The sequence below is a fragment of the Limulus polyphemus genome, unplaced genomic scaffold, assembly GCF_000517525.1.
Source record: "Limulus polyphemus unplaced genomic scaffold, Limulus_polyphemus-2.1.2 Scaffold1425, whole genome shotgun sequence".
Taxonomy (NCBI): domain Eukaryota; kingdom Metazoa; phylum Arthropoda; class Merostomata; order Xiphosura; family Limulidae; genus Limulus; species Limulus polyphemus.
This window is the reverse complement of record NW_013667035.1, coordinates 44,741-62,985: the sequence shown is the minus strand read 5'-3', so window position 1 is coordinate 62,985 and position 18,245 is coordinate 44,741. Positions and strand designations below refer to the sequence as shown.

General features: G+C 31.5%; 2 protein-coding genes across 6 annotated transcripts in view; one reads left to right on the top strand and one right to left on the bottom strand.

Moving 5' to 3' along the window:
* The window catches only part of LOC106463498 (transmembrane protein 199-like), a 22,131-nt gene extending 9,993 nt beyond the window's left edge, over positions 1 to 12,138 (top strand). Inside the window, exons 5-6 of one of the 5 annotated variants that reach the window (XM_022391020.1) lie at positions 1,547 to 1,665; positions 12,112 to 12,138. In XM_022391020.1, coding sequence (XP_022246728.1) covers positions 1,547 to 1,665; positions 12,112 to 12,123 — 131 coding nt within the window. In that variant the 3' untranslated portion in view covers positions 12,124 to 12,138. Of the gene's footprint in view, positions 1 to 1,546; positions 1,666 to 2,787; positions 3,225 to 3,245; positions 3,476 to 12,111 lie in introns of those variants that run through there. The other 4 variants (XM_022391019.1, XM_022391018.1, XM_022391017.1 and 1 more) reach the window with 4 other exon arrangements.
* Positions 12,139 to 12,813: 675 nt separating this feature from the next.
* The window catches only part of LOC106463496 (lysine-specific demethylase 2A-like), a 49,281-nt gene continuing 43,849 nt past the window's right edge, over positions 12,814 to 18,245 (bottom strand). The window contains exons 16-17 of the mRNA XM_013923534.2: positions 17,237 to 17,362; positions 12,814 to 15,421 (exon numbers count right to left, since the gene is read on the bottom strand). Of these exons, the coding sequence (XP_013778988.1) occupies positions 13,880 to 15,421; positions 17,237 to 17,362 (1,668 nt within the window). The 3' untranslated portion in view covers positions 12,814 to 13,879. The remainder of the gene's footprint in view (positions 15,422 to 17,236; positions 17,363 to 18,245) is intronic.

Genomic DNA, 18,245 nt, shown 5'->3' with positions numbered 1-18,245 from the left:
TAAAATTATACATCTATATATATATATATTTAACTTTCAGCCATGCCTGGCTAACATCACAGAAGTTGCAATGACGCAGCTCATGTGCACTCATGTTACCGTATCAAATAATATAAAGGTGGCCTTTACAAAGTGACCTTTCTTGGTTGTGTTCTAGTGGACCAGTATAATACAGTCACATTTCAGTTATAATGCATTATATATGTAAATACATTATTACTATTTACAAATAAGTTCTTAAACTTATTTTTCTTAAAACATAGAACAGTAAATAAAGAAGTATACCAAACAATTATCTCTTTTAGTTATGAACTTTGTATTTATTTGCTGCATGCCAAAGGTTGCTAAGCCTTATCAAATTTATCACGTGGATGATGTGAAACAAAATAATTTTTTTTAGGTTTTATATATACATTTAGAAATAACCATACTCATAAATTACTTTGTTAATACCAAAGAATTCCACTATAATTTATCAAGCTTAGTAACTAAGGTGTATATGGGTCTAAAAAATTTGAAATTTTGAGTTCACTCATGTCTTACCTTACCACTTGGAATCTAGTATGAAAAGAAAGAGTTTACTGCCCAAATATTTTGCAGAGGCTGAGGAGGACATTTTGAGCTTTTGATTGGTTATACATATGTTATTGGGCGAAGTAGGTATACATAAGCAGGTATTTTCAAAAACTGAAGATGTGGGCAGGCTCACCTTGGTTTATTCAATAAATATATTAATATCTCAGAAAATAGAAAAGATGGGAGGTTATTTTATATTCCAGCTTATCAATATTGGTAATTTGTAAGAAACTATAGACTTTGTATTTGGACATCAGAAACATCTAATTTGAACCAATGCTGCATTCAACATATAGTGTGACACACAAAAATCTATATTTAGGTGTTTTTTTAAATTTACATTTAAAGTAAGAAATTAACTAATTATAATTACAGTTTGATACCAAACTTATTGACATACATTCATAAAATTTTGAATGCGAGACAACAAACTCGATGTCATGGCCTTTGACCCGTGTCAGTAGAGTTAAACAAACCAACAGGGTTTAGGCTGGTTGTAAATTTAACACCTTTATCAACAGTAAACTCAGTCCTCATTGTCAGACTTGTGCACATTTTGATTTAAAGAATCATAAAAGTACTTTTAACAGGTGCAACAGTAAATACGACAACAACCTTCCTGTCATTATGTGCGAGTTAATCTATTTTTATTAATTATTATTACTTTTTTTCTTTTTTTTGGGTCTCCCAATAGCTCAACATTTAAGCTTGATCACTTATAAAACTAAAACTTGGAGCCTGATCTCTGTGGTGGCCACAACACAATTAGCTTATTGTATAGCTTTGCATTTAAACAAACTTTATTTGGTTATGTTTTAGGAACAAGATTTTATAATATATTTTTTAATCTGTCAAAATAGCATACGGTATGCCATGTATTTTGAGAGGAAGCAGTTCCTAGTTTCTAATTTTGGTTGCTTTAAAAAATGTACATTTTTTTATTTGACAATTTTTTCCCCTGTTTCTCTAGTGAAAGTTGTACAAGCTCAAGTGATGGGTGTACTCAACTTTGTTCTTAGTGTAGCTGGGACATTTGTTTTTGGATACAAGGCTGTGGAGTATTCTTTGGAATCACCTGCAGTTCCTGTAGTAAGTAACATTTGCAACTAGGTATTGAGTACTTAAATAATAATAATAAAATTAAAATGGCCAGTTTGGTAAAAATTTGAACCCAGATTTTTTTCTTTTCAAAATTTATATTGTAGCTGTATTTTTCTCATCAATATCACAGACGAGTCTGTCAACAGTTACCTTAAATAATTAAATTGTTTTAATGTAAAAACCTACTATGAAAGTGCCATTGTACTTGTAAGCCTAACCCACATGATACCTAATTCCTGTTTGAAGGCACAATAAATTATGGTAATAATCATAGTGAAATTTTATAAAATTTACTTTTGCCTTTAATGGTTACGAGTGTTCCTGCTACTGGGCTACTAGCTAGTAAATTTGGTTTGTCTGTCTTAAATTACTGGTGATGAGTGTTCCTGTTTTTGGAGGTATCCAGTTAGTGAAGTTGGTTTGCATGCCTTGAATTATTGATTATAGGTATATCTATCTATTGAGTTGGTTTGTGTGCTGTAAATTACTGGTTATGACAGTTCCTGCTGTTGGTATTTAGGTAACAAAGGTAGTTTTGTCTGCCTTGAAGTACTAGTTATGACTATTCCAGCTGTTGGGGTATCTGGCTATTAAGTTGGTTTGTGTACCATGAAGTACTAGAGTTGTGACTGTTGTATCTAGCTAGCAAATAATGTAATGATTACTTTTTAATTTTTATTATACTGCACTAGAATGTATTCATGTATCCACAACATCAACAATTATTTCCAATCTGGATGATTTTTCAAAAGGACAGATCTTCAAAATCAAAAGTTTAATCAATAATCCAGCCATTTCTTATCACAAACATGCATTTCCTATAGCTATGTGATTCAGTAATCTGTACGACCCTATGAGAACCAAGTAGATCAGAACATAATTACTAACACCTTCACTTGCAGTGTGTACCAGTTTTAAGACAATTTTTCTGAGAACAACCTTCACAGTAGGGATGTATGTATGAACTATAACAGATATCAAGAGGTCATCAAAATGATTTAGTTAGTCATGTAAAGTCATAGTGTTCCATAATGAAGAAGCATACAAGTATCAGCATCATTAAAAAATGTTTGTTTATACAAGCTCTGATAACATCAGTAGACATTTCAGTGTGGAAAGAATGCTCTCGTGGACAAGACAACCGTATCTGACATTCTTTACAGCAAAGTGGATAAATATTCCTTCAAATTCAGGTTAATAAACAAGAAAAGTTATTTGTTGTATATTTTTTATTCTATCAGTAAATCACTGGTTTGAACAAAATATTACATATGTAAAGATAATGATATAACATGCAACTTTGATTATGCAATTTGTATAACCAAATCTGATAACATAAAAAATGATAAGTTTATTGTATATACAGTTGTATTTTGTTTGCCAATTTCATGGCCACACTTACATTTATTTATTAATAGTGTTCATTGGATTCAACTCACCTGATGTCTTGATAATCTGAAAGAACTATTTCATTTTAAATGTTTTAATTAATAATCAAGGGGTTAATCATAGCATAAAAATTTGCATTTTAAGTTTCCAGATGTTCATGTTTTATCTATTTTTCACAGCAAGTACTGATTGGGATAACAATGGCTTCAATTGTTGCTCTTGCAGAAATTTATTTTTTGCTGAAGACTTTGTGATGGAAAGTTCCTATTAAGAGATTGGAATATAGAGTACGGTAACATGAAAACCAGAATAACACAATAAAGATATTAGTGATGTGTTTTCTGTCATTATAATGAAAATTTTGTAAATATTTTGAAATGTAATAAATATAAATGCAATATATTGTTAAGTACTCTAATTGGGATTTGCCTGTCTCAACCCTTTTGATACTGCCTTCGTGGATTATGCCGACCATGTGACCATCAGTTTCTATACTATAACTTCCAACATTTTATGTATCTCTATAAATTTTTTTAAGCTTTTAGTAAACATTACAAGCCTTTTTTTTTAAAAAAAAAGAATAAAAAATTTTAAATATGGTATTTTTTACCAAAAATGTATGGAGTAAGAGTGCAAAGTGATTTTTAATTTAAAAAAAAAATTCTGCTTCTTCTGAAAATTGTTAAATTTTATTTATGTAATCTCTAAAACCTCATAAGTAAATATTAAATGTTCTTTATCTGTTATTTTCTCTACCCTAACTCTATATGCATTCAGTCAGTTTGATTGAACTTCTAATCGCCATTAAAAAATGTTAAATAAAATTAGTAGTATTGTTCTATCTTTTATAGTATTAACCATGAAGTTCCAATGTGCTTCTCCCATAAGTTTCTACTTCTAACCTATTTACTTTAATGTTTGCAGCTGAAGTAGAAACCTCCTTAACATAAAGCAATGAATCACTGCTCACGTGACACTGTAGATAGCAAATAAGCATGAGTGATGCAATAAGCTGACAATTCTCACAGTTTATTGAAATCCTGGCTCTGGGAACACAGTGAGAGTGGATTTATTGGTTGGTTTACAGTACAGTGGTTGCAAGAAGAATTGTGTAAAGTAATAAAAGTGTGAAAAAATTTAGATGATATGGTTGTGTACAAAATTTCGGGCTGATCCAATAAGCTTGGTAGGTATTTGGATGTTAGTTATCTTTTCAGGGTGGTTGAAATTTACTGGTATAGGTGTAAAAAGTATGTAAACACTTATAACATGCAGAGGCGTCAGTAGCACCCCACGTTTACGTATTTGACTTGTATAGCAACTGTAAGTTATATACATGTCTAGCCAAGCACCCCTTTTTTTTGCAACTCCTTCCTACACTACTGACATGCATATATATTATTGTTTCTCTTAAAATATAGAACAACCAATAAATTACTTCTCGTACTTACAGTGTTTGGAAATTGATTTGCACTCATGCGTACTAGCTAAGCCTTATTTAGTCTCTCAAGTGGAGGGGGAAGGCAAATTATTTTTGTAGATTTCAAAGATGCATTTTAGAAAACCAAAATATGGTCAAATTACTATACTGGTACACATAAAATCACCATAATTTAGCTAGCTTTCTAACTAAGTTATATATGGGTTTAAAAACAATCTCATCCATTTCTGTTCAGAGCAATGACTTAAAAATTTCCAGTAAAACTGCAGCTTTCCCTTTTAAGTCTATAGTAAACAACTTTCAGATTTATGTAGTTTGAAATGTGCTCTTTCTGTTAGTTATAAACATGTACTTAAGAGAAGTAGACAAAAGGTGTCAAAAGAATGGAGCAGTGGAAAGAGCTGCTCTGGTAGGTTTGCTAAATATATTGTCAGTGTCTTAAATTTGAGATTCTAATTTATTAGCTACTATAGACACTATGACATGTTGGAATCATTAGATTCCAAGTGGGGGGGGGGGGGGGTTGTGGCATGCTTAAAGAAACAATTTGCATATAGAGGGCAGCACTGTGAGGAAAGGGAAGTACTGTATGGGAAAAGGATATTTAGCATTTTGTTTTTACTATTTTGTCACTCATTGATAATAAAGTTGTTTAATTAAATACTGAAAATAACTGAAACTCTGTAACGTGCACCTTATGCCCTGCCCAAAGTGAAAGAGTTAAAAGACAATTCATTGCCCTCTATTGTTGCTACAAATGTTAAGTTTCATGTTTGACTTAGGAGGGGTACAATTTTAAGTAGCCTTCACACCATTATTTAGTAATAAAATTAATTTTTTGTACAAATATATAGTCTGAAGCTTCATATTAAATAACATATTACACCCACCAAAGTTGTTGGAAGACTGATACGTGAATAACACTCACTCATTGATCTTGTAATAATGAGGCATTACAGAAATGCTTTGTTACACTCGCCAGTCTTGTTCCAAGAAAATACATGACTGCTGTTGAAGTGCTTTGTAGCATTTGCCAGTCGTTTACTAGATGTAACACCGATCACCTATTAATGAGGCATTACATAGAGTGCTGTTGAAAGATTAATTTGTAACTAAAGATGTTACCTTCACTGCTGTTTAAGTACTCTGCAACAACTTGATGACTGTGTTTGAAAAATATTACAAGTTTAAGGAAACATGGGTTTTCCTGTCATTCAAAAGCTCCATCTAAATGAAGCATCTTAACATCTTTGTTCCACCTTAATAAAAATTATATATATATACTAAAGCAAGCTCAAATACACACTCTTCTCTCAGCATTCTTGACTGTCTCTTATACTTCAAAGTGGGTTATGCTGAAGTTCTTGTTTTTATTATGTCAAATACTGAGTAGGTTGTAAAACTATTGTCCCAACTATCAAGAAAGCGGAATTCAGTTTAGTGAGAATAACATCACCAGGAGGATGGGAATATTGACACAAAGTTAATATTTACAATTGTTGTTTGAAAATGTGTAAATATTTCTAACCAAAATACATAAGGGCTTTGTATGTAATTTTATATCACTGTTAACAGTGGTACATAAAATTATTTTCTGTCCATGGTAAGTCCTTTTTTTTTGTCTTGTCAAATACTGAAGCTTGGTAAAATAAAAACAGTTTATAAATCTTTTTTTTTTTATTAACCAAATATTTCCATTGTCTTTTATCACTGATTGTAACTTTGAGTAAAGCTAAAGGACTACTATGGTGTGAAGTGTTATTCACCTTTACCCATCACTTCGAGTGGATAGGGTTGACATTATTATCTCAAGTTCCATTTATATGCATCTCCCAAATATTTAGTGTAATAAGGGGAAAGATTTGCCATACAATCAAATCAGTTTTTATAAAAAGTTGCCCTCCACCACAGTACAAACTGGGATCTTTAAATAATAGTTTTTCATTATTATCAGTGTTCAGAATACAACAAAATACGATGCTGCTATTAATGTGATTATTATTGTAATTGCACTAAGCAAAATGTCACTTATTACTGTTAAAAGAAACAAAAAGTGAAATGATGTCTTTACAGTTATGAAGAAGAAAATATTATATAAACATCACAGTAAAACCATGTCAGTTTAAAAAATAACATCAGCTGGCTGTGGTGTTGCATCTTTAATATGTGGCCAAAAATGTTACCCAAAGTGTACTTGAGTTACCCTCACCGTTACAGTTGTTGTTGTGATTAGTGACATAAGACCGACAGTGCTTTAAAATATGAGCAAATCTCCTTTTAGAATATGAAGGCGTGACTCAAAGAAAGTAGGTTACCATAACAATGTTGATACCACAATAAGGAAGCTACTGTGTGATATCCTTTTCTGTTATAATAACAAAAGTAAATACTAATTATAAAATGAGTGACAAGAATGACTTTCACATGGGAACAATTTTAGTCAGTGATTGTAATCAGATAACAGTGAAAGATATAAATGTAGATAATAAAAAAATTTGAGTCTGTATTCTGATAGCCAATTAACACCTGAAAATATTTGGATTTAAAAAATATGCTTTACTGACTGGAGATCTTTGAACACATTTGTAATATTTAATGACATAGAGAAAATATTTTTCTTTTTGCCTGGAAAACAAAAGGGTCATTCCTGTCTACTCAAAATTAATTTGCTAAGACAAAAAACATTTTATTTCCCATTGCTTTTTTTAGAGAAGTAAATGGTTTGTTTTTTATTTCTTACAAAAAACAATAATTAAAGGTTAAGATGGACAAAACATGACCATGAGAGAAACATTAGGGAAGTTTTTAAACTTGTAATTTTTTTTTACTTATGTTGCACTTCCCTTCTATACTTTTGTTGTTGGTTCTTGATTTGGATGACTTATTTTATTACACTGCTCAACTTTATAAAACAAATTAGGTGTTACTTTTGTAACTAGAACCTATGCATGTACTCAAAATTATTACTAAACCATATAATACTGGATAGGATCCCACCGTGAAAGTAAATTAAAATGTAGAATAAAATGCTTTAAAGAGGATAAACTTCTTATTAAAAAGCCAGTACAACATTTAAACCACATAATTATCTTCAGGTACAAACATTAAATGTAAGTAAGATAATACCTTTAAATATAAGTTAACACCAGCATTATAATTCAATTATATTTGTAAACAGTTTCATGATTACAGAGATTTGTACAAATAAAACTTTTATTAAACATTTATTTTTCAACCTTTCTCTAAATTATAATATTATGTTGGTAAAACTCCAAATAGACTGTTTAGATGTTTCCTTAATACTTTTATGTCCATGCATGTTTTTGTGGTTATAATTTTGAAATTCCTTTTTCCATCTTCTTTCATCACTCAAGGCAAATGATAAATAAATAATTTTGACACAGTTAATTTATAAAATATTCTGTTAAAAGCTATTCAAGCAAAAATTTCAAATAAATGCCTCAAAGTGAAGCAAATAATATTCTAAATGGAGATTACAACAAGACTAAAACATATAACCAGGTGATGTGTCCAACAAGTCGTACATATACTGAAAATAAAAGGAGAAATAAAAATGGCTAAAGACCCAATCAAAATAGTAAAAGAAAAGACATCTGATGAGAAAGTCAATAAAATATTCCAGGGTAAATAATGTTAAAATATATTTTCTAAAATTCCCTAAAAACAATGAAAATTTAAATCGAAATGTAAATATCTTGTAGAATAAGAAGTACCTGCTTAAACTCTATAGACTTGAATAAAACAAGCTTAGATCATACACCAAAAACAATGAAGTTTTGATGTATCAATGTCCACCACAACTCCAAAGCATGAGACAGTTAATCTAGGATTAGAATTAATAACTTAAAAATTCAAAAACTAGAAATACTAAGAAATTTTCCTCAATGGCCTTATAAATATCCTTTCATTTTCTAAGTGGAAGTCCATTATTTCCAGGACTTTGTAAATTGTACATGATTAACATACAATAATGAGTTATAGAATTGGCTATACATCAGTGACATGTTTGGTGATTATCAGACACTTTTAAATTGTATATAAATACTATCCATCAAAGTATGACACAGATGAAAAGTAAAATTTAAAACAAATTTTTTAGAAAATAAACAGAAATTAGGATGGCTTTTAACGTTAATTTATGTTGCAAATCATGCCTAAACAACAATTAATAAATTGGGAATCAAACCACTCAGTATAATGAAAGACTGGTACACCTGTTGTACCTAAATAGTCTTCCACTTATGTAGCAAATTAATCTAGATAAAGAGAAAGGTTATTTCTAAAATTTTAGGAAAACATTTGATATCTTCTGAACCCAGAAATAAGGAAAAACATTAAAAAAGAAATTTAAAAATAACTACAAATATATATATATATGAATATAAAATTATTAAAGAAAAATCTATGAATGTAAACAATCTAATAGGAGTTTTACTAATGTATGGGTATGTTACTGAACATATTACAATTTGGAGACAAGTTTCAAAAACCAGAAAATTAACCATTTGTGTACTGGACCAGGAAAATTAGGTGGGGCATGAAACACTGAGGAAAATCAAAATAAATTATTAATCACATCAGGTAATAATAAATGCTGAAAAACAGACAAACTAACCTTTCCTGGTAATATAAAAATCATTTGAGATTGAAGCAGGCAGCTTGAGATAAGGGCAAGTGCCTGCTTGATGGCTCTGTTCGCATTCCTTCTCCCTCTACATCCATGAACTGGTAGAAGCTCACTTCCTCACAAGACGTTTGTCCCCTTTATCTCTCCACAATCTTCTACAACCCCAACATTGTCACAACGTATACAGAAAAATATTGTAGAATGTTTCACCATGCACAATAGCAAACTGTTAATATCACACTGAACGATTTTCAAATACTATTATATTTACTGCAGAATGTGTCGGTACATTTTTAAAGTGTGATACTCTCTAAAACAGTTTTCAATGCACAATACCACATCACAGTCTTTTTCTCTTTGATTCCCTTCTTTGGGAACGTCAAACTTTTTTCTGGTAGTGGCAAAGTTTCAATAAAGTACCTGGCTGTGAGTCTGTCAGGAAAATCTGATGTACTTGGTGTCATACTTACATGGCTAATACATGAATGAGTAGTCATGACACCATACTTTTCCAACAGCTGGTACACTACAGCCCAGACAAAGTCTTTGAGTTGTTTCTTAACAGTTTTCACCAATTAAACATTGTAGAAGTTCAGCATGACAATATAAACCATGTGGAAAAATAGTTTCTTATATCACTGGCAATTTCCTGATACATTCAATTGATCCTATCTACATGACTGCTTTGTCCACCAAACATACGTTTTGAATATAATCTATTACTGCATCCAGTTTCCTTATCTTCTCATGTTTATGATAGTCTTCCTTTCCACTATAAACCATGCTTCCAATGTGTACAGTTGAAAGCATGCAAACATCATGTTTATCATGCCACCTCAGAGCCATAATATTGTTTGTATGATTGATATGACATTCACCTGGCTTTAGTTTTGCAGGAAAAACTGGCATATGTTTCCTTTTAGACCCAACTGTACCACATTCCCCAGTGTCATTTTTCATTGAATATTTATACAATTCTGGGCTTATTAAACCAGTTTTCTGTATACAAAACATGTCCTTTTCCCAAATATTTATTCACTTTTTTTCACCACTGCACTAGAAATTCTGAAGGGATCACTATGTTCAATGTCTGTATCATTCCGAGAATTTACAGTCATGTCTTATACAATTACACCATACAAAGACCTCTATTCCAAATCTGTGTCTTTTTGATGGGATTTACTGTTTGAAGCCCAGACATCCATTGAAAAGCAGAGATTCATGAATGACCAGCTTTTGAATAGGGTTGAACACTGCAGAAAATTTGTTCTTCAAGTAAGTAAACATATGCTTTACATATCTTGTTTCTTATATCAACATTATCAATGTCTGCAAAGTGTATCTTAGAAGTAACAAAAAGCAATCTCTGTTTTTATGTTTACCAAATATAACTGTATCGATCAGAGGGTGTGTTGACCAGTAATCTTTGATCAAATGCTTCTTCACATATGGCATCAACAACACTAATGCTGGAAAAATACACATTTCATCAATGCACGTGTCTTTCCACTTTATCCTAGATTCAGCATCATTAGTACAGTAAGCGTAATATTTGTTTGTTTTGCTCACAATGTAGTTCATTAACATGCTATCAAAGAACAGCTGGAGATACTTGTATTCACAAATTTCAACAGTCCTCTCTTATACCAATATTGGACTCGACAAAGCAAGCCACTTTGGGGATAAATTGTTCGGCACTTGACCATACAAAGCATGGTGGTTGTGGTGGGAGCCTTGGTGGACACCATAGGGGGTCTTATGAACAGAAGGTGGAGGGCTGGGGGTTGAACAACTTCGCTATCACTCTCATCACTTGTGTTTGAAGATTGTGCAGGTGTTTCTTACATATTATAGTCAAAATCACTTTTGACTTGTGGTGTTAGTATGTACACAATGGATAATTTGTCACCATCACTGGTGCCCCAGAGAGTATCGCTTATCTCCTGGGAGGTAGCCAAGCACATTCGCTTGAGATCCTTCTGCCATCATGGTATATGGGTAACCGACAAGCTTGAAGTTTTTTCTGGTGGTAATTACAGTTGCTGGTGACATATGACATCTATATATACATACCTGGATGGCACACTGTCATATTCAAATGTGGACAAGAGAAGGTACACCATACAGTTCCATTAATGGCGGTCGTTCTAGTATGGTTACAGTACCAAAGCAGTTTATGACAGTTATATTTTTTTACAAAAACCAGGTAAAAATAATTAAGCAGGTATTAATGAAAGTTTGTACAGATCCATACAATCATGGAACTGTTAACAAATATAACTGTAAAGATTTATGATAATTTTTACATGGTGAATGGGATGTAACCTAAACAGCAGAATTCACACCAGAACACATGAGAATTGCAAACATAACAAACGCCAGTTTAAATTAAATAATTTAAAAATCATATACAGTAAAGTTAATAAAATAAACTTTAATAATAAAAAAAACAAAAATTAATTATAATGCTGATCTTAATTTATATTTATTTTGAACATAAATTTGGAAACCCAGTGCATGTCAGGTAAGATTTTATCCTGTTTATTTTTTGATATCTTTACTTTAATGTTTATATCTGAAGCTAGCAATGTGATCAAAAAGCACTGCTTTTTTAAATAAAATTTTAACCACATTAAAGCTGTTTTATCTTACATTTTACTTATGAAAGTCTTAAAAATTATGGTTTTGAAACACATTTTATATTTCCGAGTTTTGGCCTTAAGCTTTTTCAAATGCATTTAGTAATTATTGTATTAAAATATGCAATAAGCACTACTACTATTATATGCAAGTTGTCCAAGCCATTTTGCCCAAGTGATATTTGTACTTATATAAAAATTAATTTCAGTAGCATACAAGGTTCAGTGTGTCTTAATCATAACACTAGGCAGTTTATTTTATATTTTCTTTATCATTACGTAGCTTATATTTTTATATTATTGCTGTACAACTTTAGAATCCCTTTTAATGTGACATCATTGGTGGCAATGCAGAATTTACTAAAAGGACTACACGGCCAACAAAGTGTGTCTCAGCCACTAAAGAAAGCAGCATCATTGTCCCTGCAGAAGTCAAGACCAGAAATAAAGGATAGTTTTGACATAACTTTAAACTGCATTAAAACATCCTGAAAAAAAAGAGATGGTCTTGAATGGGCAGCATCAGTAGACTGGCTGGGACTTAAGTTTAAAACTAATAAGAGGATCAAAGGTAATGAACAATGATGGTGAAATTATCTTGACCTAAACACCAATAACATACAGGTACTAACATTTAAACTATCATAATGTGAATAATTACAAGTTAACTGTGAGTTTTAATATTCATTTGCATGTTTACTTTGTTGTTGTTTTTTCTGAAAGAGCAGTCTGACATGTTTTGATGTGAGAAATACTCCATCCCCTCAACTCATAAGAAAATAATAATTACAATAAGCATCATTCTTCTTTTAAAAAATATTAAGCACAATTATTTATGACAATTGTGATGAGAAAAGCAACAGGATATAATTTCTACATTCTTGATTAAAAAGAAAAACAAAATTACTCATGAGTGAAAATCGCAAATCTTACCTATACAACAAAAGTTACTGTGTGTATTCAGATAAACATATTGAATTAATTTTATTTACAGTTACAAACAGAGAACCTAAGCCAAATCTGTTTTAAAAAGTCCTTGTGGATAATTTATTAAAACCAAAGCCTTATGGTTTTACTGTACATTATGAATGCAAGAAATGCCAGTGACTCCACCAGTAAGTAATCTGGTTGTTAGAGTAACATATCAGAACAATGATTATACGATACAATAAATTTTTTACAAAGTTATGAATCTGTAATCTAACCTTCAGCGTTCGCTTTACATTTGCCTGGTGAGTGAAAATATGTACGACAGTTACTTGTCCTGTAATGTTTCAAAATCTAACACACCCAAAAAAATCTAGTATGATGAGCATTTTTTGTATTTTAAAACAACAAAATATTCTTGTACATTATTACCTATCTCATCAGAACATCTGGTTATACTTAGAAATAATACTGAAATAAAAATCAATGTAATACTTGCTCTCTAAAAATGATAGTGTTCTCCTTTTTGATTAACAACAAAAAATAAGATACTAAATACAGTTGTTTTTAAGCATTACATGTTTCTAAAAAAATCAATTAAGCATTAGTCTGTGAATTATGGAGAACACTGAAATAACAAATATTGTACAAAATTTTAAGTTATCAAGGCAATGATAATTTCTTTCAAGTGGATTCACTCAGCTATGCAAGTTTTTGGAGTTTTATTGTGAACATCATCTATAAGAGTAAGTATAAAATAATTCTGGATGAAAAATCCCCAAATCACAATTTAAACCTTGAGGCATTAAAAGGTCACGTGAGGAATCAAAAAAATGTGTAGATATAGTGATTTGTAGACAGTGAAAAATAACAAATATGCTAACCTGAGAAAAAGGCCTAAAAACTAACATAACTTAACTTCTGTACATATTCAGGCTTTTTTATGGTTTAAACAATTATGAGATAGAGAGACCAAGAAAGATATACATGTGTATGTGTGTGTGTCTATATACATGAGCACACAGAAACATCTCAAAAGCATAAACATGAAAAAATAAATCTGTATACATGAAAAATGTCTGAAACTATAATGAAAAGAAAGTAAAATATTTAACTATCTGAAATTCAAAAGAAATGACAATGACAGACAGCACTGGATCACCAATGCTTTTTAATCAGTTTTTCTCCCCTTGTTGTGAGCTTCTGCCGACTTTGGGCTACAAATTTCTGACAAGCAGCCTCAGTAACTTGAGGACACTCTCGCATATCCAGGTATGAGAGATTAGTACAACGTCTTAGAGCTTCCAAGCTGGTATTAGAAATGTTTGCACAGGAGGAGACATCTAGTGCTGTTAACCTGTTTGATTTGGCAGCACCCAGAACAGCTATTCCCATGTCTGTCACCTTGTGGCAATGACTCAGGTCTAGACGGGACAAGAGAGAGAGATGATGTGCCAAAAGCCTCACAGAAACATCAGATATATCTGCTCCAGATACCCGTATTTCTTGCAGCTGTCGAAGACGGGTTTTTGCTTCAACAAAGCCTGGACGAGAATCAGAAGGGCTAGAAAGTAGCTCTCGAATAAAGGAATCAGTCAGTCCTTCCACCCAACTGATGTCGAGAGAAGAAAGCAAAGGACAGTAACATGTACATAGAGATGACACAGCTGCTGCAGAACAGCCACTAAGAACCAAAATCTTTAGTTGTGGTAACCTAGCTATCAGCCATGACAGCTGGCGTCGAGATATGTTGGTCCAGCTCAGATTTAGAGAGACAGGCTGTCTTCGAACAATTCCCATTAGAATGTTTGCAGTTATTTTCTTGCGGCTAAAATCCATGTAAGTCCAGAGACTAGGATCCACTGTCCATCGGTTCCAAGTTTTACACACCAACTGACAAGTAAATAAATCTCCTGCAGACAAGTAATGAAACACTGGTAACATCACATCTTTCTTCAATGCCAAGTTATTGGAACCATTTTTTAAAATTTTTCTGGTTTCAATCAAGTTCTCTAAAAGAGGTGCTGGCCTCACTACATATTTAGGTTTTCGCAGATTTGGTTTGTTTCTTAAGGTCATTGTAATTCTTGGTGCATGAGGTGGTAAGGTTCTTTCTCCTTGAGTCTGCTCAATCTTGGATTGGTCACTGTCTTCAACCAATCTTTTGGTTCCTCTTTGTTCTGCTTGGCCATCATCCTGGAGACTGGTTAAAGCTTTGGGCCGCTTAGGAGCAGAATCACTGTCCACTTTTTCAACCTTCACTTCACACTTATCAAACTCTCTAGGACTCTGTGGAGAATCTTGCTTACTGCTACTACTAACATTAATATTGTCTAGGGGCCGGGGTTTCATTTTCATAATTGTATGCCGACGAAACTCAGAATTCTTCTTTAACCCTTTCAAACTCCTCACAAGACGCTCCCTAGCAGTTTCACCATGTTTTTTAGTTGCTACTCCTGACACTGAGCGTGGAGATCGAGGATGAATATCTGGGTTGGGTTGCTTCATGGATTGGCAAGATGCTTTCAAAGCAGATTTACTACTGGATAACTTCTGGCTACTTTTGATACTAAGAGGATATTTAGCACAGGATCTGACATGGGCTTGAGTGGCTTGCTTCTTCAATTCTGCACATCTGTGTTTGTACTGATCTGAGAACATGCTTTTGCGCTTGGGAAGTGAAGGACCAGAAATTTCTTCCTGCAAGTTAAAATTTTATGAAATGTTTAATTATTTAATTCTTATTATGAATAAGTTTTAGAACTTTCAGTTAAATGTTAAGCTTCAAAAAAGCTAACAGAGCCACTGAAATAAAGGACATTAAAAAAAAGTTGAAAAAAGCACCGACAAGGTCATGCTGTGGATCGATAATAATGAGAAACAGAAGAAAAATTATCTTACTGAACTCACACTAAGTAATACAATTAAAGCCATGCAAAATGCAACTGCGATTAAAGAAAAAAGCTCATTACTAGAGACTGCCTGATAATATATTTAGCTACTGCTTAAAAGAAACAGGCTAGATCCTAAAGCAATTTAGAGAAAGCATGCAACTACTCCATAGTATCTAAGAAATTAGCAGACAATCAGTTTCTCAAAAGCAACTTTATTACAAGAAACGAGCTCATCACTATATAATGGTGCAATTTTTTCAGAAATATTAACAAACAGATAGTTGTATATTAAAAAAATGAGAAGAAAAGTAAAGTAGACAAAAAAACAAACAAAACATATCACAGACATACACTTATTATGTTTTTACTTATATATATATCTATATAAAATAATAAGTATTCCACTTAAGAAGATATCACAGATTAATCAGAACCAGACTTCACTAATCTTTCAATAATTTACTAGCTAGCTTGAGTCCCACTGAAAAGCTAATCAAATACTGAATGAATATTTAAACCAAGAATTGATTTACAAATGTACTCTTGTAATTTTCTGAGGTCTGTCATCACACAGAAAGGACAATATCTTGATCAATCAATAAAGATTTACCATAATTATGAGAAAAACAAGAAGTATATTGATAAATGAATAATAAGAATCATAATTCCTTTTTAACCTAAGAGCTTCAATCATTTTGTAGATTTTAAAAGAAAAAGTAAAACTATTTGGCAACAGAAGTTTTATTATTTGTTCTTGTAAAATGCAAAATCCTTTTCAACTTCCAAAAACAAGCTAAAATTATCAATGCCCATTATTTATGGGTTTATTAAGACACAAACAAACATGAAACCAAAATTTTACATGGAAATAACTAAACGTAAAAACATCAATTTAAATAACCATGAGAGCTTCTTTAAAAAAGTTAAAACTAATTATACTGATTATTGTATTTTAACATCAGTTTTGTGTCATTTTTCAGGGTATATGAAACTTATTGAATAGATGCACTGTGGTCAGTTATTCCCTTTTATCACTATGGCTGAGCCATAATCAAAGTACTTGTAATACTTTGAAATCAGCATAACCCTAATATTGATATTAAAAATGTTTTATGTGATGATAATAAACAATACTCTTATCTTCATATCACAATGAAATACCATCCTTGCATTTTGTTGATGCTAACATGCATTATATTAAAGGAATTTCATATGCCTAAAAACATAAAGATGAAGAGGAAAAAAATTTGCTGAGAAACACTATAATCAGATGTGACTAAAACCACTGAAATTTGGTTGCAGCGAATAAAAATTTAAAATTTCTGTTGCCAAATTATTTAACTTTCCAAGTTTTAAATATCTAATAACACCCATGGTAATATTTAAAGAGTGATAAGGTAACTAAACTGGCCAAATGATTCACTGTTCAAACAGTAACATGATGAACATAAGAAGATCAGTTATTACAAAGATCATGTTAGTAAGTGAGTTTCTTAATATATTTTGTTCATGCTTGTCCTGAAAACATCAGAAAGAAACATTCTGTTCACTTAAGAATGTCTTTTTTTATTCATCTGGCCATAAGTTTCAGAGGTAGTATTATGTTAGATGTCTGACTCACCCCAACTTTATCTTCAGAAGTGAATGACAGTTTTCTTGAAGTTAGTTTCTTCTCACTTTCTCCATCAGAACTGGAAGAGCTTTCTCTATCTTGTTTATCCTGTTGATTTGTACTCTCTAGTTTTATCTTTATAGGAAAACAACAGCTTATATAAACATATGAAACCTTACACTTTGCAACATAGTTCTTTTTAATCACTTTAAACCTAGTACTGAGAATAGGCTGAAATTTACAAATGTTTAAATATTCTTTGGAATTTGTTTTATTTAAACAATAATAAACAATCAATAAGTTCCAAAAATACTTCCAACTGGTCCATCAAAAGTGACCAAGGTTCAGCTTCATGTTACTGATTCACTTTCAATGTAATAAATTTAAATTAGAATTTTTCACATGTAAAGTTTATACAGCATTACATTTTACCAACATGTACAATCCTATTATTTCACAAAATTCTCAACTAATCCCTGTTTTGATGAAAATAAAAATGATTCAATTTTGTTCTTAAGAAAATGTTTAACCCTACTGACACAGGTCATGGGTCAAAGGCGATGTCATCACACTTGTTGACTTGCATTCAAAATTTTATTGAACTTCTATTTTATGAATGTATGTCAACAAGTTTGGTATCACCTTGTAGATTATAATTCAAATTTCAGTATTATACATTAATTAATTTCTTAACTCTATCAGCATGGGCTTGGTCCCTGGGACCGAACTCAACCATTTTGTGCTTGATATAGTTTTCATGCTATAACTTTTAATTTAGTAAGTGAATGTTAACGAAATTTGGCACATTATCAGTAAATATTACAATGCTTTCATATGCAAAATATCATTTTTTTTATTTATTAAGTCTTTTTAATTTAGTAAGTGAATGTTAACGAAATTTGGCACATTATCAGTAAATATTACAATGCTTTCATATGCAAAATATCTATTTTTTTTTTTTATATTAAGTCTCAAGGTTTGTAAAGCAATGTTTTTCTCGTGCTTTTTTTCTTTTCGC